Consider the following 26942-nt stretch of genomic DNA (forward strand, 5'->3'; position numbering starts at 1 on the left):
AAATAAAATGAGTCTAACAAGAAGCCGTATGTTGTGTGATTGTGCCTTGAATATGTTCACTCTGCTGGACACTTTGGCTGCCATCTCACAATCACAAGGAGCCTGAGGACGAGACGACAAAGTGTAGAAGACTAAAGAGCTCCTGGCCTTGAAAACAATGGGAGGAATTCCAGAGCCCACTTTGAAATGCTAACCTCGAGAAGGCTCACTAACCGTCATAATTCAATACACCTCTATTGCCTAAACCAAAGACTGGCAAATGACGTAGTCTATGGGGCTAAATTTAAGAGCGAAGGATTTTTTTCTTTACATTTTCTTAAAACAAACTATGTTTTAAGAAAGACAAACAAAAGAAAAACAAATGGCAGAGACCATGTGTGGTCCCCAAACCTAAAATCTTTACCACATTACTCTTTGCAGAAAACGTTTGCCTGCTTCAACCTAAATCACTTGTGGGTGCACTATATTCTACAGCTCATGACATTCTAAAATAAGTACTAAAAGCTTCATTTTATAGTTACAGAAATTAATGTTGGCCATGGGGCAAGTAGACAACTCAAATACATATTTGTAATTATTTCAATTTATTGTAGAAGGATACCACAGTAAGACATCACTTTTTTAAAAAGTTTTTAACATTCTTCTCTACCCCTCAGGGCTTCAAATAACATTTCTTGACTTTCCAGATCAGAATGACAAAGCTTCTTGCTGAAACACAGTGTATTCAATGACTGTCCTCAAAGGAGGTCAGACTGCCCCGCGACCTGAACAAGGCATTTCTTGCATGCGGAAGCCAACCCTAGACGACTCCACAGAGGAAAAGGTGACACATAAACATTACACAAACACACTCACTGATGTAACAAATGACATCGTCTGTGGAGACAGGACGGGCACTTCCTGCTGACTCACCAAGAGAGTGACGCTTCCATGAAGAGCAACCAACCCTCCCTCTTTAACTCCAAGCCCCAAGTTAACGCTTTGGCTTCCCATTGGGTCCAAATGCTCAATAGCACCCTAGTGAAGAGCTTAATCCTTAACAGAAACGTATGTCTTGAGAATGCCAGGTCCAGAAAAAGGGCCACTGTGGAACACCAGGAGTGACTGAGCCTTGTTTAGTTAGGACAGCCTTCCTTGATTCAATAAGCATTCGTTCACCATTATAGTCCAGTCCGACTCTTCGTACCTGTACACCGCAAGCAGTCGGTAACAGAGATGGGGGAGACAGGAAGAGAGATGGGGGAGAGGAAGACACAGGATGAGAGGAAGGGAGTGGGAGAGAGCGGTGGGAGAGGGGGTGGGTTCCCATTTATACCCAGTACTGGTTGTGTTTCAGCGCTGGGTTGGTTTGTCGACAGAGTTTGGCCATGTCAGGATCCAGGTTCAGCCATGCCTCCCAGGGAGTACATTTCTCTACAGGCTCAGTCCCCAAGGAGGCCTTCTGAGCACACTCAGGGGGCAGGAACAGACTGGTAGCTAGGCTGCTGGAACTTCTTATCAGGGGAGTGACCTTGACGGTGGGAACGGCTCTACTCCCCTCCACTCTGCAGCTGGGGGATGGGGATTCGAGGTTGGTCTTGGGCTGGATAAGAGGGTTAGCCTTTTCCTCCTTTTGGCTCAGCAGCCAGACACACAGGGCCACCACAGACACCATCAGGAGAAGGAACACAGCAGCCAGGGGTATGATGACCACCGGAGGGTAACTGCTATCTTGGGGTCCTATGACTCCTTCAGAAACAACCTTGGTGGCAGCCTGTGGCCAGATGACCTTGGTGGGGGAGACCTTGCCATCCACATTTGGTTCTTTGCCATTGGGCTGTCCCCAGGTATCCTTCCCCTGCCATTTGCTCTGGGTCAGATTCCCTGGGGTTTCTGTCTGTGTTAAAATGGAAGTCATAAGTTTTTTCTGAGAGAAAACTGAGGCCACGAAGCTCTCTGCAGTGATGAATAAAGGCATATCCGGTGTAAACGTCTGTAATGGTAAGGGGTCTGGCGGCACTATAGTAAAGGCCAGATAACCTGTTGCTGGCTGCACACCGTCTGCACTGAGCAAGAAGGTGAAGGAGTCGTTCAGCGTACCAGTGCCTGTCAGATTAGCACGTGGCTCAAGCACCAGCTGACCTCGGTTGACGTCTCTCTGGGTGAACCGAGCGATCTCTTCCACCACAGGGCTGTCAGCTGCTCTTCGGACAAGTCGTCCATGACTAGGAGGTTGTATCACTGCAAATGTGGGGTCACTATTGGTCCTGTTAGCTAGCTCGGTTGCATCTAGATCCCCTCTCTGCAGCCGATGAGGCGTTCTGTTGGCCACTCTCAGGTTCCGCGTCACCTGCAATAAAGGCCGCACTCTGATGCCCAGTGTCTGTTCTGTCAAGTTGCTCTCCGCTGTAAAGACTGAGAACTGCAGCCGATCTCCCGAGGCTGTGAGATTGGTCATGCGGTAGGAGAGCCTTTCTGAATCCAAATCCTCCTGGCCAAAGCTGGTGACCACCTTGTCGTCGATCAGCAAGTGGCCATTTTGGAGGGGTTGTGTCATCCTGTAGATGATCTGAAGGCTCCTTCCATTGGTCACTGCAGAGAGGTGAGCATTGGTGATGGAGACAGTGGTCTGGCCTTGTGGGAGAAGCAGGTCTGTGAGGTTCACAAGAGTGATGGCGATGGGGATGACATCCAGGTGGAAGAGCTTGTAGAGAGGGCGGTGTTCACCATCAGTCACACTAAAGTAAAATGCTCCGGAGGACGGGCTTCCATCTTGTATGAACCACACCTGAGCGTTATTGATGTCAGCCTGTGTAAAATGGTGAGCTGTGGTATCTAGATCATGAGCCATTGCTAAAAAGCCGTTGTTGGGATGACGGACGATCATGTATTGGATTTCACTCGGAGGACTGTCTAGATCATCTGCTTTTAGGATCTCAGGTCCCACAACCAACCTGCTGCCCTGGAGAACTCTCAACCGAAGCCCTTTGGTCTTCAGTTCTGGAGGCTGATCATTCACAGGGCTGATGGTAATGTTGAACATCTCTTCCAGAAAGTCAGCCTCCGGCTTGCTGGTGGCCACGCTCTTTGGGTTTGGCCAAACTGCGAAGGTAAAATTATCAGCCAATGATTCAGAGTCATCGTGAAGATATGTGACTCCCAGTGCATTAACTGTACGCTGGGAGAAGTAGGGGTTTCCCATGGTAATGTTTCTTTCTCCAACCATAATGGTCCCATGGCAAGGAAGAGCTGTAACCTGGAACCAGATTTCATGGGACGAACGCTGAGGCTGGGGCAGCCGAAGTAAGAGGTTAGATGCATCTAACTTAGATGGGTCAATGAGGACTTCACCTCCCTCCTTGACAGAGGCGCCTATTGAAACAGTTAAAGAACAAAGAGACGTTTAATCCGACATTGCAGATGAAGGCCACAAAGCTTTCTCTCCCAAGGACACCTCTCAGTGGATTATTCTAAACACACAGGTTGTACGAGCACCTGAAGTGGCATATGAAAAATAAAACTTAAACACATCTCTATGGAAGCCAAACAGAGGTCCCTCAAAGAAACTATGATATACCCCAGGGATGCACTCTTGGGTGTATAATCCTAGCACTCTTGGTCAGCCTTGCACAGAGATGCCTGCACATCTGTGTTTATTGCTGCATTATTCAGACAGGACATAAGATCAGCCTAGATGTCCATTAACACGTCAACGATAAAGAAGATATGGTACATATGTCCAGTGGAATCCTACACTGTCTTAAGGAAGAAAGGAATCATGACATTTTGGGGAAAATGAATGTAATTGGAGATGATTTTGTTAGGTTAAATAAGTGAAACTCAGAAAGACAAACGTAGCATGCTTTCTCTTACTCGAAGAATCAAGATTTATGCATGTGTGCATGTATGCATGAGTGTGTTCATGTGCATTTGAAGGTCGTGACAGTACAAAAGGGATCATCTGAAGGGAGATGGGAGGTGGAGAGGATAGCATACATGTGGCAGGAAGGCAGAGGTGGGAACAAAACCGAGGAAAGAAAGGAAATGGCTGAGCAGAGGAAGGGCACCGGGAGGAAGCTGGGGAGGGGAAGGACGGGAAATGAATGCTAACATCCATTAAGTCAACCCGGCAGGCAAGCAAGTGTTAAAACCTGCACACTCGCTTATCAGATATTAATTTCCTAAGCTAACCAATGGCTGAATTTCTCTTGCTATGGAGAAAGGCACAGCTTTTTAATAATTCTTTTCCATTCATCATTTTCATTTTTACCAACAACTTTCAGTCACGGGCATGATAAAGCTCCCATTCTTTACAGCCAAACTCACTCCTCACCGTTTTGGCTCATGACAGGAAACATGTGAGGGCCTGCAGAGTAACTGCCATTGGCTGTCTGGGTCTGTCTTGCTGAAGAGAATGATATCATGGTATGATCCAAAGATTATTTTCTCTCTACTACAACACACAAAGCACTGGCTGGCCATAGCTTGGTGGTGTGAGAGCCAAAGTTACATTTTAAGTTTTAGTTACTGTGCCATAGAGATCCGTGAAGCAAATATGCCTCTGATCTGCAAGCCCCTTGCCCAAGGACAGAGAGTTCCTGGAATGCTGGAGGCTGTTGTTTATGGGAGGTAACAACAAGTTTGTTTGACTCGTGTGCACTGGATGTGCTTGATCACATGTGGGTGGGATGTAAGTAGGAAATACTTCAGGACGTATGCTTGCCCCTGATTGGACCTGATGAGAAACACAATAAATTACGAGTTTTCCTTCTTAAGCCCTTGCAAAACCTGACTCAGGGCCTTTTCCCAGGAAGCTGGGGACGAACCTAGCCAAAGCCCCTCCACCTGGCCAATATTTAATTAAATCTCGCTTTAAATTGTGGCCATGGTCTTCTTCTCAGCCAGCTGGATTAAAAGCGGTAGTACCTGCATTTGCAAGCAGCCGGCTCTGTCTGCCTGGCTCATTTGTTTCATATGAAATGGTAATTCGGAACTCCTCTGGACCCAGGGCCGCAGGAGGGGAGGAGGCCGTGAACGTGAAGGCGTCTTCTGAAGCCCACCCTTTCTTCTCCAGGTCCACATGCTGGTACAGTATCAGCCCTTCACTGACCTGGGGAGAAGGAAGAACAGTTAGCACCCAGCTTCAGGGATACAAGGATCGGTTCACATTCTAACAGGGGAGACATGCTCTTTTTAGGGCTTACTGTATTCGTGCTCAAATTATTCCATGTATTAGTGTAAAGGAAAATAATGAAAAGCATGGTCACGTCTTTTTCCCAGGTAGGAGATCCTACTTCAGCCTGATCTAGTCATCAAAGAGAAAGAAGCACTGTGACTTGAGATGGTCATACCCTGGAATGCCTTTCTTAGGGAAACAGTATTCTGAACCCTCCTTACTTGACAGACAGTGCGAGCCATTATTGGCTCATATAACAAGTATTATTTTGTGGATGGCTTTGCTCACTTGCTATCTAACAAGCTATTTGTGATCAAATCCTAGACATTGTACAATCTCATCTATAAATACTCCCTCACATAGAAATGCATGTAGGCAAAACACTTTTGTACATAAAACTTAAAAAACCCTAATTCACATGAGCAAATATGCAGTCAGTGTCCAAATTTCTCTAACAGTCTGTTTTTTTTAAAAAAAAAAAAGCAAAAACAAAGACAACAAAACAAACAACAAACAGAAACCCACACACATACACAGTTTTATTGTCTGAGTCAAGATCCTTACACATCCGTACCCGACATTTTATATTTCTCACAGATGTGTTTTCATCTGTAAATCCCCGTGTGTGTGTGTGTGTGTGTGTGTGTGTGTGTGTGTGTGTGTGTGTGTATTGGGAGAAGGCCCAGAAAGAGAGACTGAAACCAGGATTCCGTGTGAGGTGAACCTGTGGGAACAAGATGCTTACAGAGGCTAGAAATTTTGTCACCAAAACCAAAGTGGCCTTGAGAACAACTGTGGATAACTGTGATTTACCACTGCATGGCATATTTATGTGGATAAACCACTGATGACCTGGACCGTAGGGTTGAGGAGGGAAGGAGGGTTTTATTTCCTATCCACTGAGATTTGACAGGCTATTTCCATCTTACAGAGGGGGTCATCAGAAAGCCAGTGGCGTGGAATCTCAGTCAATAAGCCAAGCAGGAAAAGAGAAGCGAGAAAACTATCACTTGGTAACTAACAGCCATAACAAATGGTTGCTAAGACTGTTGACCAAAGAGTGATGACAAACAGGATACATACATAGTTATGGGACACTTACTAGTCACAAGAGAGGATCATTCCCTGACAGTGGAGAAACTGGAAACCCAGGGAAAGATGATGCCTGGCATGATGAATATAAGCAGCACCCCCAACCTCAGGACAAGGTGAACATCAGGCAGGAAGCTCTGAGATGAACCAACTCCTCCCTTGGTATTTCTGCCCAGAATCCACAACTGAATCCTTGTCCAAGATGCATAACCTGAATCCGTACCCAGGATACACAACCTGAATCCTTACCCAGGATACACAACCTGAATCCTTACCCAGGATACACAACCTGAATCCTTACCCAGGATACACAACCTGAATCCTTACCCAGGATACACAACCTGAATCCTTACCCAGGATACACAACCTGAATCCTTGTCCAGGATACACAACCTGAATCCGTACACAGGATACACAACCTGAATCCTTGTCCAGGATACACAACCTGAATCCTTGTCCAGGATACACAACCTGAATCCTTGTCCAGGATACACAACCTGAATCCGTACCCAGGATACACAACCTGAATCCGTACCCAGGATACACAACCTGAATCCGTACCCAGGATACACAGCCTGAATCCTTACCCAGGATACACAGCCTGAATCCGTACCCAGGATACACAGCCTGAATCCTTACCCAGGATACACAGCCTGAATCCTTACCCAGGATACACAACCTGAATCCGTACCCAGGATACACAACCTGAATCCTTACCCAGGATACACAACCTGAATCCTTACCCAGGATACACAACCTGAATCCTTACCCAGGATGCACACTCTAAATGTGATCAGAAGGAAAAATCAGGTAAAACATCAGACTATAATCAAACTGAGGAACATTCTGCAGAGAGCTGTCCTGTACTCTTAAAACATGGCAAAGTTGGGCTAGCAAAATGGCCCATATGATTAGGGTACTTTGCCACCAAACCTGATGACCTGAGTTCCATCCCCAGAGCCACAGGTGGAAGGAGAGAACTAAGTCCTACAAGTTGTCCTCTGACATGCAAACACACATCTTGTCACACACACACACACACTAAATAAAAGTCATAAATAATTTTGATGACAAGGTCATAAAAGACACTATATTGATAACTAAGGGATGGCTCCAAATTAAAGGATACTAAAAACACATGACAACTAAATGCTGTGTTTTATATTGTGGATAATTTCCCCTTTCCTGTTTAGGACATTTATTGGAACAATTTGGGAAAGCTTAAAATGCCATGTAAATTGCATATTGACATTGTAACAAATGTCAGTTTTATAAATCTGAAAATTATGCTGTGACTATATAAGAAACTTGCCTTAATTTTAGAAATGTGTGCTCAGAAGACGAATGTGTGAAAAGAGCATAAGTCTTCTTAAACGCTAAAGTTTTGGGAATATGGAGGAATAGAATATGTGAACTCTTTATGCTTTTTGCAATCATTTCATAACTTTTGTCTGATTAGGAAGGAAGCAACATTCCCCTTCATGATGACCAACACAGGCAGGATGAAGGAACCAAACCACAAAGACACTGCAGTGTACAACTGTACAACTGTACACTGAAGACAGAAAGTGCTTGCCATCTCCTGTGCTGATGTGCTGGTCTGTCCCCACCCTCCCAATTCTCATCTCCATCTCTCGATGATCCCCAGCTTTGTTCTTTCTGAGACTTTTAATGAGGCTATAATCCAGTGTCACCTGTGGATAGGTGTATATACTTCCAAATCTTTCAAAAATATTTCTATTCATTTTCTGACAATTTTATACACACACAATAATATATATATATATATATATACAATATATATAGTCCCATATTGTCCTCTCTTCTACTCCCAGGGAACTCGTTCATTTCTCAACAAATCTCCCTCCCTCCTACTTTGAGAGATGGCGTGTGTGTGTGTGTGTGTGTGTGTGTGTGTGTGTGTGTCAGAGAGAGAGGGAGACCCACTGGGTTTAAGGCTGTTTGCACGAGCATGGATTGGAGGTTGCTTACGGGAACATGGGCAACTTACTACTGGCTACACCACTGAAGAAAATGACTCCTTCCTCCAACATTGGTTCCAAATCTTAGGACTCTTCACAGGTGGCTTTTATTTGAAGGAAGATAGTAAAGCATACTTTGATTTCTGTGATCAAATTTTTATCTTATATCCTTGATTTCTATATAACCTCCAAGAATAATCAAATGCTAGGGAGGGAGATTTGTTCTCAGAAGGCCAGAGGCCTCACTGGGCTTTCTGTGATGGGCTAGAGTTTACAGATGAAAATGTTAGAAAGACGAACATCTGGAGGACTCTGCCTTCCCCTCTTCCCCAATTTACAGTGTGATAGTTAACCTCAATTGCAATTTGATAGCCTTTAGAATCACCACAGTGATAAATCTCTGGAGTGTCTGACAGGGATTTTCTAGATTGGGGTAACTGAGGTGGGAGGCCCACCGTAATGTTGGTGGCACCATTTCCTGAGCTGGGGTACAGAAAAAGGAAGCAGCACTCTGGGCACCAGCGTTGATTTCTCTCTGCTTCCTGACCGTACATCGTGACTTCCTCATCATGATGGATTGTTTCCCCAGGAACCCTAAGTCCAAATAAATCCCCCTTTTCTTAAGATGCTTTTTGGTCAGGCATTTTGTCAGCACAGCAACAAGACAAGTAACGACTATCTAAGGCTAGCTGATAGCAGAGCTGGGACCAAAGCCCGGTCTGCCTGATTTGTACATGTGAGCTCTCTCAGGCCTTTCCTGGGGTTTCTTTGCCCCCAACTGCCTGAATTTCAGCTCTTTTTCTGCCATGGGAAAAAAAAAAGAAATAACAATATAAAAATGGATGCCACTTAATGGATTTAGGAACTTGGATTGGTCAGACCTAAATCCAATGTATGCAGTACCAGTTTTCAGTTCTCTGTATTTGTATATTGAAATGTAGAATACCTTACTTGTAGATATGTATTTCATCTTATCAGTGAGTTACTATTTCAGTGGTCGAAATGCCAGATCCTGGGTATTTCTAGGACCTTCCAGAGAACAGTCTAGTTCTCACTAATCAAATTCTTTATTGGGATCTGTTTTGAGTGAAAGGCTACACTTATTTCTCATACTGGATTACAGTAAAATATCAAACAGTTGGAAAGTCCCATCTCATGTCTCACAAGGTAAAGATTTCCTAGAGCACATTTGGAAGCTCATTTCCAGTTGCTCTTTTAGAACTATTTGTTCAAAACGTGTTTAATGAACACATAATCTACTTTTGAAACTGCTTTGTAACATTTAATTGTGAAGTATATGTGCTTACAACTTTGTATAGATAGAAATAAGGCAACTCAGAATAGTCCTTATGCATACGTGGATTTAGCAACACAGAACATACCTAACTTTTATTAGAGTTCTACAGATTGCAGGCACTCCACAAGGCTCTTTGTGTAAGTTCATTTAGTTTTGTTTAGCTCCAAGAGGCTTTTTATGTCCATTTGACAGCCTGGGATCTGAAAGTGTAAACAGTAGTGAGTGAGGAAGCCTCGTTTTGTGCCTACTTCTAGGCAACTCGAGTCCATGCTGCTTCCACGATCTAAGGGTTGCATTCACGGTGTGGAACACTGAGAATATCGGCTACAAAGAAATTCATAAAATATGTTCTGAAACTCCAAAAGCCCAGTGATGAGGAGAGTCAGTTGAAAAATATGACCAGAACAACCGAATGCCACTTCATAGTCTGGCCTGGTTAAGGCTATAACTACTGACCAGAACTTGTCTTGATGGGCAGTGATTCTGAGAAATAGCTTATCCTACAGCTTGCGTGTATCATGAATTATAAAGAAAGGAAGTACTGGGGCTGGGGTGACGGTTCAGTGGCTAAAAAGTGCTTGTTCAGCATGTGGATCTGAGCTCAGACCCCCACAGCATCCACACAAAAAGCTGGGAATGGTGAGGAGTGTTTGTAACCCCAGTGTTGTGGGGGCAGAGGCATGCAGATCTCAGATGCTGACCAGTTAGTTTAGACAACTGGTGAGCCCAGGTTCAGTGAGAAACCCTGCCTCAAAGGATAAGATGGTGTGCTGCAGAGGAAGACAGCTAACTTCTACTTAACTTCTGACTGGCTTGCTTCCCAAGGTTTCTCAGCTTGCATACAACCCTAGACCACCTGCCCAAGAGTGACACCACCCACAGTGGCTCGGTCATCCATCCTGTATCAATTACCAATCAAGAAAATGTCTATAGCCTGTCTACAGCCCGATGTTATGGAGGCATTTTCTCCACAGAGCTTCCCTCTTTTTAGGTGTTAGTTTTTCGTGTCAAGTTGACAAAAACTGACCAGCAAAGCCACCCTGTGGGGGCATGGGAACTGAGTACAAGCAGACAGAATGAGCCACCCTCACTAAAATGGGAGTGAGTGCTGTCTGCCTTTTTATATAAAGAGGCAGTCATTTTAACAGAGTGATTTTGACAACTCAAAGCCATTGAGCCAAGATCTGTCAGTCAGTTTTGTTTGAACAATGAATTGGTGACTAAGTGACAGTACAATAAACACCACATATGAAAAACACTCTCCACATAATTCAGCGAAGGATAATGCAAAACAAAATTGCTGAAAGAAAAATGCTGATGGAAAATGACAATGACAAGTGAGACTGGATGCCCCTGAAGCAGTGAGCTCAGGAGACACAGGATGGGGAAGGCAGGAGCACGGATGATAGAATGCTGATCGCTCCCTACTACGACAAAAGCCTAATGAGACTTTAAGCTGATTCTACTCTCCAATAAATTATAATAAATTAATTTCCAGCTTTTGGGAAATGCGTCTATAATTCTCCAAAGTATATATTATGAAAGCAAGACGTCCAGATTTCGGAAGAAAGAGCAATTGGACAAAATTAACAACCCAGAATGGCTTTGTGATCGTCTAAATGTCGTCCTGGAACACTGTTGTCTACGCTGCCGAAGCAGCACTGCTCAACACAGATGGCACCCTGCCCACAACGGCACAATAGCTGAGATGCAATTACTGGCTTTGTGGAAAAGAAAAGAGGCCGGCTGTCATAAACCTCAAAGCCAGAACACTTTGCTGTTTTAATGACTCTAAATTATCCCAACAAGCAGTGGAATGAAAATCACTCAATTAGCCAAGAGCTCAACTTGGACGCCATCAGCATGCTTTGTGGAAGTTGGGGCTTACTTTGTTCATGCCTTCTTGGAAAGGGACAGGATCCTCTCGAAATTTGTAAGAGAGCTTTCATGCAATTTCAGTCTGACGGTTTTCTTCTCTGTGGATGCCTATGTTTAATTCTTTAGGACACGTGATTTTCACTAAAAGCTTGTGTGGGTTGGCTTTACCCACGTAGGATTTGACACTGGAAAACAAGGCGGCCACTTGCTTATCTCAGTAGGTTGACATGACATGGATCAAAAAATCATGACCTTATTCCGGGCTAAGAAAATAATGTTGGGTAATGACATCACAAATATTTCCTTGCAGTTATTTTGCCAAACTATATTAAGCATAATGCAGTCAAGATTTTTTATAAGCTGTTTTTTTTCCCCATGAGCACTGATTAAAAATGGTTATTTCTGTTTATCCATCACAAGCAAAGGAACTCCGTGTCTTAGATGCAAATGATGCAGGCCCTTTAACCTCCACCACACACCCCTGGCAGGTAGAGAGCCAAGGACAAATTGATTTTCAGTGAAAGGGGTGAGAGAGCGCTCAGCCATCAACTGCCTACAATGTTCCTATTGAACACTTGGCAGGTCACTTGGCTAGAACTTGAGTAGAAAAGCTGGTCGAGGAAATCTAGTCGTAATTAGCCACTTGGTATGTTACACAGGGCAAAACAGCTCTAACTTTTTATATAATTGAAATCATTGAATACTATTTTTTTTAATCCCACCACATTGAAGAGGCCTGGTGAACTCACATATGTGCAATCAGGGTCTTCATGGAAGACTTTGGAGGACAGCTTCTCACTCCACGGAACACAGAGCCCGAGGCAAGGATTGCTGTACCCACTGAGCAGACCCCAGGCCAAGAGAAATGCTCTCTGTCCTCTCTTCCACCCCCACAGCCTGTCGCCACCATTTATTCTAAAGCTGTGAGGTGATAAACCCGAGTGAGGTAGTATACAATGTCTGGGAACTGACCAGCGTACCATTTGATAGCAGCTGTAACTTCAGGCTGAGCCAAAGCCTAGCCAGTGCATGTGGAAAAGGAAGCAGTTTGAGGGAGGGGCAAAGCAGGAAGGTGAATTTCTTTCATCTCTCAAGTCACAAGACAATGTTCATTTCTGAACATATAAACTAACCAGGATTAGAATGCTTTCAGTTTTGTTTAATGTGTGTGTGTGGTGTGTGGCGTGTGTGCATTCGTGTATGTGTGAGTGTGTGTGTGTGTGTGTGTGTGTGTGTTGCAGACACATGAGTGTGCACATGCTTTAATCCATGTTTGTGCATGCATAGGTCAGAGGAGGATGTCCCATGGCTTCCTCTCTCACTTTCCACCTTATTGCCTTCAGACAGGTCTCTCGCTGAACCAAAGCTTGCCATTTGCCTAGGCTTGCTGACAATGACCTCCCAGAAGTCACTGGCTCTACCCTCTCAATGCTGGGGTTACAAGAACATTCAGTTATACACACAGCTTTTTTTATGTGGGTGCTAGGGATTTGAACTCTGGTCCTAATGCTGGCATCCCAGGGTTAGGGAGATGACATTCAGGTTAGTGACCATTTGCTGGAATAATGGGTGATGCTTCTTTCTGTCTTGATACACATTTAACATTTTATTGTTTTTTGATCTTGCTTTCATAAAAGCATACACTATAGTTTGGATATGAAATGTCCCCCAAAGACCTGTGCGTTAAAGTTTTTGTTCCCTGGCTTTGGTGCTCTTGGGAGTAGGGGTAGAACCTTGAAGAGATAGAGAGACCATTAAGGGTAAGTCAGGTGATGAGATGTGCCCTTAAAAGTGATTTTGCATCCTTTGCCCCCCTATCCTTTCCTCTCTTTCTTTGCTTCCTGACCCCCAGGAAGTGAGCATTTCTCTGCCTTCTGCTCCATACCAGGGTGTTTTGCCACACACAGATGCCTTGAAGCAAGTGGCACCTGATAATGGACAGAAGCCTCAGCAACCAAGAGCCAAAGAAAACCAGTTCTCCTCGAAGGTGAGTCTTCTCATTGTGTCACAGCATCAGAAAGCCTGTGTGTGTGCACGTGTGTGCATGCGTGCATGTGTGTTTCAGAAAACAAGATGCATGCTGTAACGTCAAAATAACCTAGGACCCTGAAAGAACCAGAGATCATATTTTGGTTTTTATCCTTCCACAGTTTTCTCTGTATTCTCTTCTCCTTTAGAAACCACTTTATTGACTCTCCTTATGATGGCTAAGGAGGAAAGGGGGACCAGGCCTTTGAAGTGACAAGCACAGGTAGCCCTGCTAGCCCCTAAACTTGTCTGCAACAGTTCTCCACTGCCCTCTCCCCCCACCACATTCTCCTGCTCTAAATGTCATGGGAGAGGCCTTGGGGGTCCTCATCCTCTTGCTTCTTTGTTCCTCCAGCCTGTGCTCTGGCCAAGGGTGGAAAGCTTGGTCCCTGCATGAAACCTCTTCTATTTTCTTAGTTCTCTCCTCTCACCATCCCCGAGGGAAATGTAGTAGAGAACACCAGGAACCTAAAGGAAATAATAAGTGGGTCAGAGGTGAAGCAAATGTCACTCTCCTCTGATGACCTCATTTCCATTCATCAAATGACTCCAGCACATTAGGGCAAACACCAGCCAGTTCCAGTGTAGCAGAAAATCGCCTCCCCCTGGGAAGCTCGCCTTTTAAACATGAGGAGCAGAAAGGGACTTTTCACATATCCAAGAACAGAAAGCTAAGCATCCGCCTTAGCCACCATCTAATTAGCTTTTGCAACTCTTAGGATGTCCGGTCACCTCCCCATCCACTTGAATACCAGCCGAACTTTCTCAGTCATCATGACGCCAGTTTGCAGCTCTCCTCATTCAAATTCTCCAGTGTGGTCCATCCAGTAACTGCTCTGGGGTGATCACCTCCCTATGGGGTGGTTAATGTAGCCTGTGGACTGACCTCACTGATCCTCACACCCCACCTGGCCCATGCAGGTAGGTCACCTGACCACCTCTAAATCCAGTGTGGTATCCTGGAATAACTACCTGTCTGATTTAAAGTCACACACCCAACCGTCCCTTGGAAAAGGTTCTTGGACAACACTGGATCCAACAGAGGCATTGGCCCTTGAGTTCTCTTTCTCTGTGTACTTCTGACTTTGTATATATATGGCCTCTGGGTGTGCCAGGCATCCCTAGGATGTATAAGTAGTACACTATTTCTAGCGTGTGTCTCTCCTGATGGTTTAAGAATGCTGTCCACCTCCATGAACCTACATGAAGTGTGGGGAGCATGCTATGCACTCTACATCTATTGCTGTCTTATTCACACTTATTCCACCCGGGGAAAGCCATGGCTAGTGTGCTGGAGCCCGACCTAGAATCCAGAGCCCTGGCTCTGCTATCAATAGGCCTTCTTTGACTAATGAAAGGTGAACACAGTCACATTCTAGAGCACAAGCTGCAAAGTTATTCCAGGTTCCAACATCACGCTGCCCTTTGCTGCCATCAACGTCATGTTTAGAGCAAGTGGGGGCTGTTCCATTAGCTAGATCCTGAAACAAAGAAGACAAGGAAAGCAGACGGCAGCCGATCCACAGCCTCCATGCGATGCAAGTGAGAAGAAAGGTCTTGTTATCATAAAACCACTGGGACTTGAGGGTTTCTTGTCATTGCAGCAAAAGCTACTTAATTCAGCTATAAATCCACTGACACCTAGATCATATCAGTCTTAATCTAAAATCCCAAGTATTTGCAATCAAAAGCTGTTGGAAATAATACTTAAAATGACCACAGTCATTTTCTAAAAGAACTGGGGCTGGAGCCAATATACTCTTATAGGAATAATATCATTCTTGTTAGTATTCAGAAGGCCAACTGGCCCTGGGCATGTTTTGGTGCTTCTGGGCTCATCTTAATTCCCCCACACAATGGGGTTTTCATTCTAAGTTTTTGTTCTGTGCCCGGAGAAATCTGCAAAGCACAGACACTAGACTTCTTTTCAGTCACACTGGAAGCTCACGCTAGCCTCATGATTCACTCCCCCCAATACACACAGACAAAGACAACTGAAAAGCCTACGCCAAGTCTGATCTCGTCACACCATCCAGAAAGCGCTCAAAGGTTATGGGCTCCACTTGATTTGAGATTAAAAAAAAATTATTAGTAGCACAAATCTGCAGCCAAATAAATCGTCAGAGCTAGTATTTCAGGACTGAAAGAGGGTGACGGATGACAAACCTAAGGAACGCCTAAAGAATTACATTTGGGTATGTCACTTTTGGACAATGAAATAACACACGAACAAACATGTCTCGTCCACTCAATTCCTGGCTGGGAGGCAAGAAAATTTTTTAGTGCTTATTCATTTCAATAAGAAGATATGTAAGCCACAGGTCTGGTAACAGAGTACCAGTGATGCTCGAAACATCCTGGATACAAATTATATACACACACGATTATAAAATATTAGATAAAATATAGTGTCATATTAAATATAAATACATGTATACTTTGGATTTCATCTTAAAGGACCCCCCTCAAAAAAAGATTTAGTTAGTTAGTTAGTTAGTTTATTTTTGAGATAGGGTTTCATTGTGTGGCCATAGCTATTCTGGAACTTGCTTTGTAGATCAAGCTGACCTCAAACTCACAGAGATCCACCTGACTCTGCCTCCTGAGCACTGGGATTAAAAGTGTGTACCACGACGGCCTAGCTATTTGATTGTTTATTTCTAATTGTGTGTGTGTGCACGTGTGTGTGTGTGAGTGTGTGTGTGTATACAGTGCATGTGAGTACACATACATGCAGAGCCCAAAAGAGAGGAAGTTGGATCTCTTGGAGCTGGAGTAACAAAATGTTGTGAACCACCTGACAGTGAGACTTGAACATGGGTCTTCCTCAAGAGCAGTACTTGCTTTTAACTGCTGAGCCATCTCCCCAGCCCCAAGTAGTTTTTTTTTCATTGTTACTTTCAGAGTGTAAATTAGCACAGTATTTTCTGACCACTGTGTCTCATGCTACACTTCCTACAAAGAATCCTATTTTAAATAAAACGAAGGGTTGCCTGGGCCATGGCCACATCTAGTTGGTTTAGCAGGATGAGAACAAGTGATCGGTGCTCCCTGTTCAGCCCCGCAGCCCATCTCAGAGTCACCATGTGGCTGTCAGTACTCACGAGACGTTGGGTAAAGATGGAAACGTCCTCTGTGCGGTTGTCAGAGTTCATCTTCAGCAGCCTCCCAAACCTAGGGGAGCTGACAACTGTAAACGTTATGGTTCTGTTTCTCGCCTTGTCATCGTTGGTCACAGCTCTCAGGGCCTGAGACGAAAGTGGCTTCGTAGAACCTAAGGTTCAAATCTTCACATAAGTACAAAGCACACAAAGGCGGTCAGCTCCTCACATGATCTCTTTAGACTTCTGAGAACTGCCGGGAGAGTGCACCGCTATGAATGGCCCAAACTGGCCAATGGGAGGGCTAGTGATCCCTGGGACATCTTCTCAGGGGCATGAATTGCCTTTAAACCCCAGGAAAAACCAGCTCCTCAGAGCTTCTCCTCCTATCATGGTCTGGCATCTATTTGATTCCCTCGAGCAAAGAGTCCCTGCCAAGACTTCGGTGGCTCAGCCCTGGGTATGTAAAGAAGGATCTGATTGTGTGCTGCTGGGAACCCAAGAGACTGTGGTTCCTAAGAGGGTGGGGGCTGCCTTGTAAGCAAGCACGAAGAACATCCCAGGCTTGTACCAAAGGCCGCATGAATGGCAGGGTTCTGGATGTGGAAGGACCATTATTGTGGTATGGAAGGGCTGAAGGTTTCAAAGCTATCTTCTGGGACAGAATCCTCCCTCATCCCTCCTAACCTCTCCAAAAGAGCTTTAGCATGCATCCTCTGCCAAGCAGCCCTCAGAGTAGGTCCTTTGTAAACTGCTTTTGAATTTATCGATAATATTAGTAAATAATAACTATTTATTATAATACATAACCATATAAAAATAAAATACTTATCCACTAATAACTAAGCCTCCTACACGGCATCCATTTTGTTTTCCTTCCTTAGCCTTTGTAGTCTTGAACAGGAAGGGCCACCATATTTGATATTTAACCACATTAGACATTTGATAGTTCCATGGAAAAGGCAGCTCTGGGTCTGGATAACTTCCAAAATCTCAAGGACCATTCTGAGTTCTCATTCAAAACACCTGAGCCTCTGAATGAACACGAGGCTCTTGGGGTGAAGGGGGTGATCCCGTGGAACCCAGCCTCAGAAACAGGGTTCTGCCTCAAGCTCAGGACCTCTCACACAAGTTCAGCTGCTGCACGACGTCCCGTGTGCTGCTCAGTTCTCAGACGTCCTTCTCATGCCTGCTCAGCCGCTTTCTGGCTTCCAGAGTGTCAATCAGGGTTAGTGGTCACACCGGCACGCTGAGTGCATTGTTTCTGTGCCCGTGATCAAAGTCATAACTGGGGCTCTCCTCCGATACCTGTCAAGTTTCCTCTTACGTGTATTATGTATAGCCCCTGACCACCTCAATATCCAACTTCCCCTGTCCCCAGCTTTGGAACACCCCCTCCCCACCTTAATTAGTCTTCTTATAAGTGACCCTGTTTGATAACCCAGTTCTTCCTTTACTTCCCAGGTGATCTTTAGGGGACAGGAAGTAAAAAAGGGACTCTTTAAAATATGCCGGATTTTTTTTTCCCAGCCAAAGGATATGAAATTGTCGAGCCTCCCTCTACAGCAGGTGGCTACTTACCATAGTCAAATAAGGATGTCCACCTGAGTGCATATATCAGATAACAGATACAAAAAACCTGGGGGCAAAGAGATGTCTCGGGGAGAAGAGTGCTTGCTGCCAAGCAAGAGGACCAAAATTTAATCCCTAGAACCCACATAGTGTAAGGAGAGAGTGAGCTTTGATATCCACCACACGCACTCTATTGTGTGTGGCACACACACACACACACACACACAAATGTAATTTAAGATGTTTTTAGAAAGAAAATGTGACATCTACACAGTAGAATGGTAAACCCTTCAGCATACACTACGAATCCCTTCTTCTTTCTTTCAGTTCCTCCTACGAGGGACAGATGGGTTACTGATGTCATTTCCTCTCTTTCATGACAAGAGGCTGAGGCACAGGATTCAGGAAAATGATCCTTTGTTGGTGAACAGCTTGACTCTGAACCTACAGAAGCATGCCTCTACAGCATGACCGCAAAACTTTCCGGGTTAATCCCTCCAACACCAGAGACCAACATTCCTTGAAAAGGAGCCAAGTAAACGAAAAAAATCTACAGCCTAAGGCCACAGTATATTCCAACATGCCACTACTAAAGTTAAACAAACAAAATCTGTGGTAGAATTCAATGCGAAAAACTCTTACAAAACCTTTTCTTGGAGAATAAATCACAGAGAAGGCAACAGAACACATGTCAATTAAATCTACATGAATACCTCCCATATATACATATGTGTTTGTATATATATACATGTATATATGTATATATATTCATGTTATACACACATACCTATTTTACTAAGTTCACAAAAAATATTTTATTTAGAGTAACTGTTAAAAACTGATTTTTCTGGGTGATGGTAGTAAATGCCTTTAATCCTAGCACTCAGGAGGCAGAAGCAGGTAGATCTCTGTGAGTTCAAGACCAGTCTGGTCTACCGAGTGAGTTTCAGACAGCCAAAGTGACATAGAGAAATCCTGTCTCTAAAAATTAAAACCAAAGCAAAAAACAAACAAACAACGAAAACTGACATGCAGATTTGGCAAAGCATAGACGTGATAGTGAGTCTGAAAGCATTCACGTCCTATGTACTCTAATGAATACTTGTTTTGTATAAGTATCAAGCCAGGGCTGAGTGTACACAGGAGCCAGCACAGAAACTTCCAAGTCTGATGAACTACAAAGGAAATTCAAATGGTATGGTGTGGACCAGATGTGAATTAAATTTCTTAAAGGTTTAATTTAATTTCCTTTTGGGGGAGTTGTTACTAATTTAGGTCAGGTTGCAATACTTCACCAACCAAGGAGATTAAAACATCGAACATTGCTACATTGTTGTGGCTATTAACTTGTTGTGTATCCTCTCTCTCTCTCTCTCTCTCTCTCTCTCTCTCTCTCTCTCTCTCTCTCTCTCTCTCTCTCGTGCATGTGTCAATATATCAGTATGCTTGGGAAACAAAATGAACATCTACCCCGATGTCCCTCTCCCAGGGAACTGACATTTCTACAGAAGACACCCTGGGATGCTGCCCCACACATACAGGAGAGGAGCTGCTGAGTACAAGCTCTAGATCTGGGAGCAGAATTGCTGCGCTGCCTGTAGGGCTTGACTTCTGTCAGCTATGTGACTCTGAGACCTCCTGAGCCTCATGTCTTTCACCTGCCAATGGGGATGTTCAAAAGCTGTGTTCCATATATACCATTTCACTTAAATTTTTTATAATAACCCAATGCGGTAATTAAAAATCTAAGTATCAGCAGCAGCTGAACGTCCAGCCTATAATAGGAATAGATTTTTACTCCTGCAACAGCCCTAAAATAAACCATGCTTCTACAAAACAACAGACTTGCCCCTGGGATTTGGGAATATGGAAGTTTTGATCTCAAGGTTCTGTAATAGCTGGCATAGGATATCTTACATCATAGGCGGGGCAAGATGCCGTGTGCCTCTTTGCCCTTCAAGGGACATGGCATAGCAAGCTGAGGATGGGAACTCTCAAGGAAGATACAGAACGTGGAGTCGATCATCACCTTACAGCCTCTCACAGCAGCCGGGACAAAGAGCCCTCAGGGCACTGCTGAAGAAGCCCTGCAGAGCAAGGTTAGGTGGATCCCTAGAAAGGGGACAAGGTGACAAAACCACAGGGATCGTGGTCATCCTAGGTAACTCTAATATACAGCTGGTGGCCCCTGCTACTTGGGAAAGCTATCACAGTACGAAACAGGGGAGCCAGAAGGTCCACCTGAACTCTAGGACTAGGGGTACCACAGCTAGGAGATTCCATCACACATCCCTGCCACTCAAGAGGAATGGATACGAAGATTCTTCCTCCTTCCTCCTAGCCATGAGCTGGAGCAGGAAACAAGGCAGGGTGGAGACGCAGGCGACTAAGAATATCAACTGAGCTAACAGGGCAGGGAGGGCTTGGGAAAGTGAGGCCAACATCTGAGTTCCAGCAGGGAGATCTGAGACACACACGGGCTGGGCTGTGGTTGATGTAAGACTTGCTGGAAAAAGAAACAGTTACCAGGACTGTGGCCAAGAATGCACAGAAGGCTGTAAAACCTGTAAGTTTTATATGATCTTCCGAAGGTCAAAAAGGAACTTGGCCGCTTTAATATATTTTTTCCGGCTACAGTGATTCGGTAAAACATTCACCAGAGACTCAGAAGTGTCGAAGCTAGTGTCTCTGTCTTTCCGCTAATACGGCTGTCATTAATTATTAAACCAGACGATGCTGAGCTAGATGAAAGGTACTTAATCTTTTGCAGCAGCCACAATTACCCTAGCTTTGGAGTTTTAAAAATAGATTACCATGTTTTTCCGATCACTGAGATGTAGCCGATTATTAGTTTTTTAAAACACTCAATGACTCCCTAATTGCCTTGGGGGAGGGGGGACTTGTAGAGTTCCAGACTTACTCGGACAGAAAATTCGCAGAGCATGGAAAAAATGTTGTTTTCTAATAGAAGAATCCTAGGTGACATATCCCTTGCTGCGTTTGCAAAGGTTCTTTCCACAAACTTAAAAGCTGAGGAAGCGTAGAACCTAAAAATGAACACTGAAGGGTCTGGGATGCCGCTCGGTGGCAGAGGGCTGCCTAGTTTAGCCCTCAGCATGGCCACCATCACAATATCAACTAACAAGACATCCAGTAGTTATTGTAAGAATAATAGCGGACAAGTGTCATTTTCCTTGAAGTCAGCTTTGGAAGCAGGAGGGCTCACTCCACCCCTTGCTGGCAATTTGTATTCTTTCCTCTTTAAGTCACAGAGCCCGCCAGCTTCCCAAGAACATATTACCTGGCTCATAAGCACTGAAATACTGGTGCAGCCTCCAGCCCTGTGGATCCCAAGCTAGTTCCACTTTAAGACCAACTAAGATTTTAAAAAAGGAAACAAGAGCCGGGCGGTGGTGGCACACGCCTTTAATCCCAGCACTCGGGAGGCAGAGGCAGGCGGATCTCTGTGAGTTCGAGACCAGCCTGGTCTACAAGAGCTAGTTCCAGGACAGGCTCCAAAACCACAGAGAAACCCTGTCTTGAAAAACCAAAAAAAAAAAAAAAAAAAAAAAAAACGAAAAAAAAATAAAAAAGGAAACAAGATGGCTCAGTAGTTCCCAGCACCCACATGGTGACTCACAATTCTCTGTTACCCCAATTCCATTCCAGAGCATCTGATGTCTTGTTCTGACCTCCGCAGGCACAGGCATACACATGGTGCATAGACAAACATACAAACAAAACACCCATACACATAAAACAAAATACATAAAGCTAAAAACATTTTAGACGATCCAGTCCCAGTCCGGAGACTTGCATGCAATTTGTATAAAAAGTGAGAGGCAGGCACTGCTGCTATATTTAGGATTGCTGGCTAGCTGGACCATAATTAATAAGATCACCAGGGTCCTTTTCCATCTATATTAGATTGCTGATGTCTGTTTTTTTCCATCTGTATTTGATTGCTAATGTCTGTCCTTTAAATAGGTTATAAAGTGCAGGACTGCCCTAGCCTTTCCTTTTTCCCAACATTCAGGCCATCTTGAGATGTTATTGTTTCCGTCTTGTTGTTTTATTGGAAATAACGAACCCCAGCTTTCTCTCTCTCTCTCTCTCTCTCTCTCTCTCTCTCTCTCTCTCTCTCTCTCTCTCTCTCTCTCTCTCTCTCTCCCTTGCCATTGTGCAAATCTTTCCCCTTTCCTAAGAGTGTTTGCCACATAGTGGGTCACAGCTTCTTCTGTATCAGTCTGGCTTAGATTATTGGCAAACAGCCGCTCAAAGCCAGCACTAACCGAAAACACAGGCAGGCCCCAGGTGCTGCAGATGACCTTCCTATTCACAATGCAAATAAGTCTGAGGAAAGTTAGAGACAGGGATGAGGTTCAGCTGGTGAGTGCTTGCTTAGCATACACAAGGCCCTGGTTCTGTTCCCAGGAACGTGTAAACTAGGCATGGTAATGCAAGCCTGTAATTCCAGCTCTCAGGAAACAGATGGGAAGATGAGGAGTGCAAGGTCACATGTTCAAGACCAGCCTGGGCGAAGGGAGATGTAGCTCCAAATGCATAAATAATAGAGATTTGGGGTCTGTAAGGACTCTATAGGAGGGGGAAGTACAAAGATAGTAAAGACAGCCCCTCCCATGAATCCTTCACACTGCCCCGTTCCAGTCCTTCCTCTCCAGGGAAGAGGCGAGGGGAGAGACAGAAAGGTTGCAGAGTGCCAGCCTTGCCTTGCTGCTGTCAAATTTCTGCTGGAATTTTGTGGGGGTGGGGACTTAATAGACGTATCTAAAGTCCTTCCACAGTAAGGGACATCACTTTATGCCATACACGTGGGTTTTCTGAACGAATAGATAGGAAAACACTCCACCACCATCTCCAAACACTCCCTAAGCCTCTTACCTGGGAAGATGCTCAATCCTCTGTTGACTTCCAAGCTAATGATCAGAGCTCGGGCGGTGACTCTAAAGATTTGCCGAGGTGCAAAATTCAAACCATCAGTAACCTGGAAATTAAAGCCTCCTGACATTGCTCCTTCAAAAGAAGAACATACACTCTGGTCAGTTTGATTATCCTGAAAAAGTCACCTACCTTCACCCCATCTTCCTCCATGGTCCCCTGCAAGTAAGCCATAGCAATTTGTAGTGTGTGAATGAGCCGTTGAGCTCACTAAATCAAATCCTGCTGCATACCACATACATTTGGATTTACAACAGACAGCCTGTAGGACTGTGGTCCCATAGACTGCATCACCCCCAGAGATGTCACAGCCTGCTTAGTTTGTGTAAGGATGCTCCACAGTGTCTGCACACTGATGAAATCATTTCTCAGACTGTGTCCCTGACTTTGAGTGATACTTAATTGCATTACTGACAAGAAACAAAGTTAAGACACATCTATAAAGGTTAAAAAGCAGATTCCCTTGACCTCTGACACATTAAAGCAAAGCATAGATGTTACCACAGAGAAATTTTTGAAAATTAAAAAAAATGCTCATCACCTGTATTTTATTATTTTGAAATCAATCCATATCAATAAAGTATCATATGTCTATAACCACACAAATAATTTTTGAAATCTTGAGAAAGCTTTATACTGAAAATGAAAACTTAAGGGAAGGGGATATTTAGCATCTTGCCACTGCTACAAACCACCACACTTTTAATGGAATATGCAAAAGAGAGTGGGAAGATTCCAGCTCAACCCTGCACAAGGAACTGTAGGCAACACAGATGCTGAGAGCTGGAGAAACAGTCTTTCCCAGGGAAGAACACACTCACTGGCTACCCAATACCAAACAGCCAGCCCTGAAAAAATAAACACAAACATACACACATGCACATAACAATGAAAAAAGGAGCCATGAACTTAAAAGGAAGTTGGGAAGAGTATATGGGAGGTTTGGAAGGGAGAAAAGAGTAGGGGAATATTATGTAATTATACTATAATCTTAAAAGATAAGAGAAATTAACAAAGAAATATCCAAGTCAAGCTAACCATATTCTGAGTGCAAAGAGAAGGAAGGGAGAGACCTGGCCTCACTTTTGTTAAGGATCTGCAAGGAGATCACATTCTCTCCTCTGTCAGAGACTAGTAATGCCAGTAAAGTGGAAAATTAACTTATGTACATCGCTGAAGTGGAGATGGACCAGCATCGATCCAATTCCCCACGGTGCTTTACCAGTCTCTACTCAGGGAGACTGGTGGCCACATCCACACCACTTTTTGAAAACGTCCATCTAGCAGTAAATTAAAAGCCTACATGCCCTTACAGAATATACTAGATAGAATGTATCTTTGTTGCCCAGGGGGAAATAAGGCAAGGAAGGCTATACGGTCAGACTGCAGTAATGTACAACTACTTCCTCATTAACACAGATTGACAGGAGGTCGGTTGATACTTGACATCTTTTACCTCTTAGCTAAGCAAAACTCACTAGGAGGCCCCAAATCCTCACTAGAATGTTTACCGGTAGTGTTTTAGCTTTTTTTAGAGAGCATATTCATAGGTCACTATCAAAGAGACAGAGTCCAGGAAAGAATAAGGCACAGGGTGTGCCTAACTCCTAACAGGGTTCACAATCAATTGTTGTGCATTTGCTTGCTTTACCAGAAATAACTTTTCAAAGTTGTATTTAATGAAACACAAAATTAAAGAGAGAGTGCCTTCTACCACTAGGAATTCTTTAAGCGCCTTATGAATCCAGAAACAAAGCAGGGGCGGAATTAGAAGATATTAAAACAAATACAGACTGTCAGACAGCGTCGGACCTAACACTAAATAGGACCAGGAAGGAAGCAGACATATAAGGCGCTCTGTGGATTCTCCGTGGCAGAGCTCTGAGTTTTCCCAAAGGTACTCTCAGGAGGGCCAGGGATGGAGAGTCCCTGGCTGCAGACATCTTTGCTGCATCAAAACCACTTACGTTGCTGTACGGACTGGTGAATTAGATTAGAGCAGGGCACTTTGCAAATGTAAGATGCTAAGCAAGATTAATTAATCCTTCCCCTTTGTTTAGAGCTGGTGATGGACAGACAGACAGCTGGTTCCAGCAACAGAGGCATCTGCAGCTGGGCACCAGTCACTTCGAGAATTAGCCTGTCTCAATGTCCATTTAGGAAATATAATTATAATGAATTAGCCCCCATGTTATCCTAGCCTTTACCCCCTTTTCCTCCTCCTTCTCCTCCTTCTCTTCTTCCTCCTCCTCTTCTTCTTTCCTCTTCTTCCTCCTCTTCTTCCTCTTCTTCTTCTTCTTCTTCTTCTTCTTCTTCTTCTTCTTCTTCTTCTTCTTCTTCTTCTTCTTCCTCTTCCTCTTCTCCTTATCTTTCTCCTTCTCCTTCTTCTTTCTCCTCCTCCTCTTCTTCTTTTTTAAAAGAAGCTATTTTCTCTAGCTACTAAAAGCAAATATTGACCTGGTAGCTGACAAGTCAATTAACCCAGAGAGCTTACTGTCGTTCCTGTTCTTCATTGCAAATGGGAACCCTGTCTCCTAACCCGCCATGCCCTTTGGGGGAGAAAGAGCAGCTTGAGGGGCAGACCACCCTGAGCCTTTCCCAGCTGTAGGTTTTTTCATCTCAAAAATGGGGTCATGACTCTGTATGGCTCAGAGGACTGAGGAGCACTTGGGAAATGACATATTCAGTGTGACCACACCTCCTGTGCTGCCTGACAAATGGAAGAGGTTTAAGAGTGTTGAAATAAATCTAAGCCCCCCAGTCCCCGGCTCCAGTCTGTTACCACTACACAAGAGCATCCGTATGCTCAACTGTGTTCAGATTCTTCCGGCAGCTGTGTGTTAGGTGCACAGATCATCGGGACATCACTGCCGCTGAGTTTAGGTGTCTTATCTTTCTTGTCTTTACTACATTCTCAAAGAAGACAGTTTAAAGGAACCGGGGAAAAGATGCGATTTCAGCTTTCAGGCTATGTGTTCCTATGCTCCTTTCCAATGCCTCCTCAGCTGCTGCCTATCCTGGTTCATTGACAAGGACAGACTTACACAAAACCAGGCCAGCCTGGCCAAGTTCCTGGGCCACCTTTTCAGCAAATGTTGTTGGGATTGATTCATTGATGACTAACAGGGAGCAGAAAGGGCTCCCAACCAACATCAGGACCTCATAAATACAGTGACACACATTCATTCATAAATACAATCCTTGTACAAAAGCTGCTTTGTTCACTAATGGACCCCAGCATCTAGAATGTTATTACCTGGTACAGAGTTGGTGTTCAAAATTATTTCATTTGTTCAAAACAGTTTTATTTATGAAGCATCTCCTATGTTCTAGTCGCTGCTTGAGGGGCTAAGGATAGAAGAGACCCTGCCCTTTCTTAGAATTTTTATACTGTCTTGTGGAAGGGAGGTAAAAAGCTGAGGTCCGATTCAACCTACGCTAGTCTCACAGTCAGGGCAAGAGCAGAGAGTCACAGAGAGATGCTATGTCTGTGAGTGGAGTAGGAGGAATGGCTCTCACGGAAGGGAACTGACCTTACCTGCCCTCCCGAGTAAGCCTCAGGGGAGGCATGTGCAGGCTCCAGTGGTTTTATTAGCTTTCCTAAATATGTTCTTTAAAAATCACAGAGCTTGGGAAGTTTTTGCATCCTGTGGTTTTTTCAGTCAGTAGCTCTTAGGTATGACGGCCGCATCACTCGCTGCTCAGAGCATGTGTTCTTGACTCTGCTCCGCACGGACTTACCTCTTAGGTATGACGGCTGCATCACTCCCTGCTCAGAGCACGTGTGTTCTTGACCCTACTCTGCAAGGACTTAGCTCTTAGATATGACGGCCGCATCACTCACTGCTCAGAGCACGTGTTCTTGAGTCTGCTCTGCA

At 44.4% G+C, this 26942-nt stretch overlaps 1 protein-coding gene across 1 annotated transcript in view; it reads right to left on the bottom strand.

Moving 5' to 3' along the window:
- Positions 1-441: 441 nt before the first annotated feature.
- The window catches only part of LOC142851897 (chondroitin sulfate proteoglycan 4-like), a 56096-nt gene continuing 29595 nt past the window's right edge, over positions 442-26942 (bottom strand). Inside the window, exons 7-10 of the mRNA XM_075976048.1 lie at positions 23008-23139; positions 16537-16706; positions 4906-5089; positions 442-3351 (exon numbers count right to left, since the gene is read on the bottom strand). Coding sequence (XP_075832163.1) covers positions 1310-3351; positions 4906-5089; positions 16537-16706; positions 23008-23139 — 2528 coding nt within the window. The 3' untranslated portion in view covers positions 442-1309. The remainder of the gene's footprint in view (positions 3352-4905; positions 5090-16536; positions 16707-23007; positions 23140-26942) is intronic.

The sequence above is a fragment of the Microtus pennsylvanicus genome, chromosome 6 (genome assembly GCF_037038515.1).
Source record: "Microtus pennsylvanicus isolate mMicPen1 chromosome 6, mMicPen1.hap1, whole genome shotgun sequence".
In the NCBI taxonomy this organism is placed as follows: Eukaryota; Metazoa; Chordata; class Mammalia; order Rodentia; family Cricetidae; genus Microtus; species Microtus pennsylvanicus.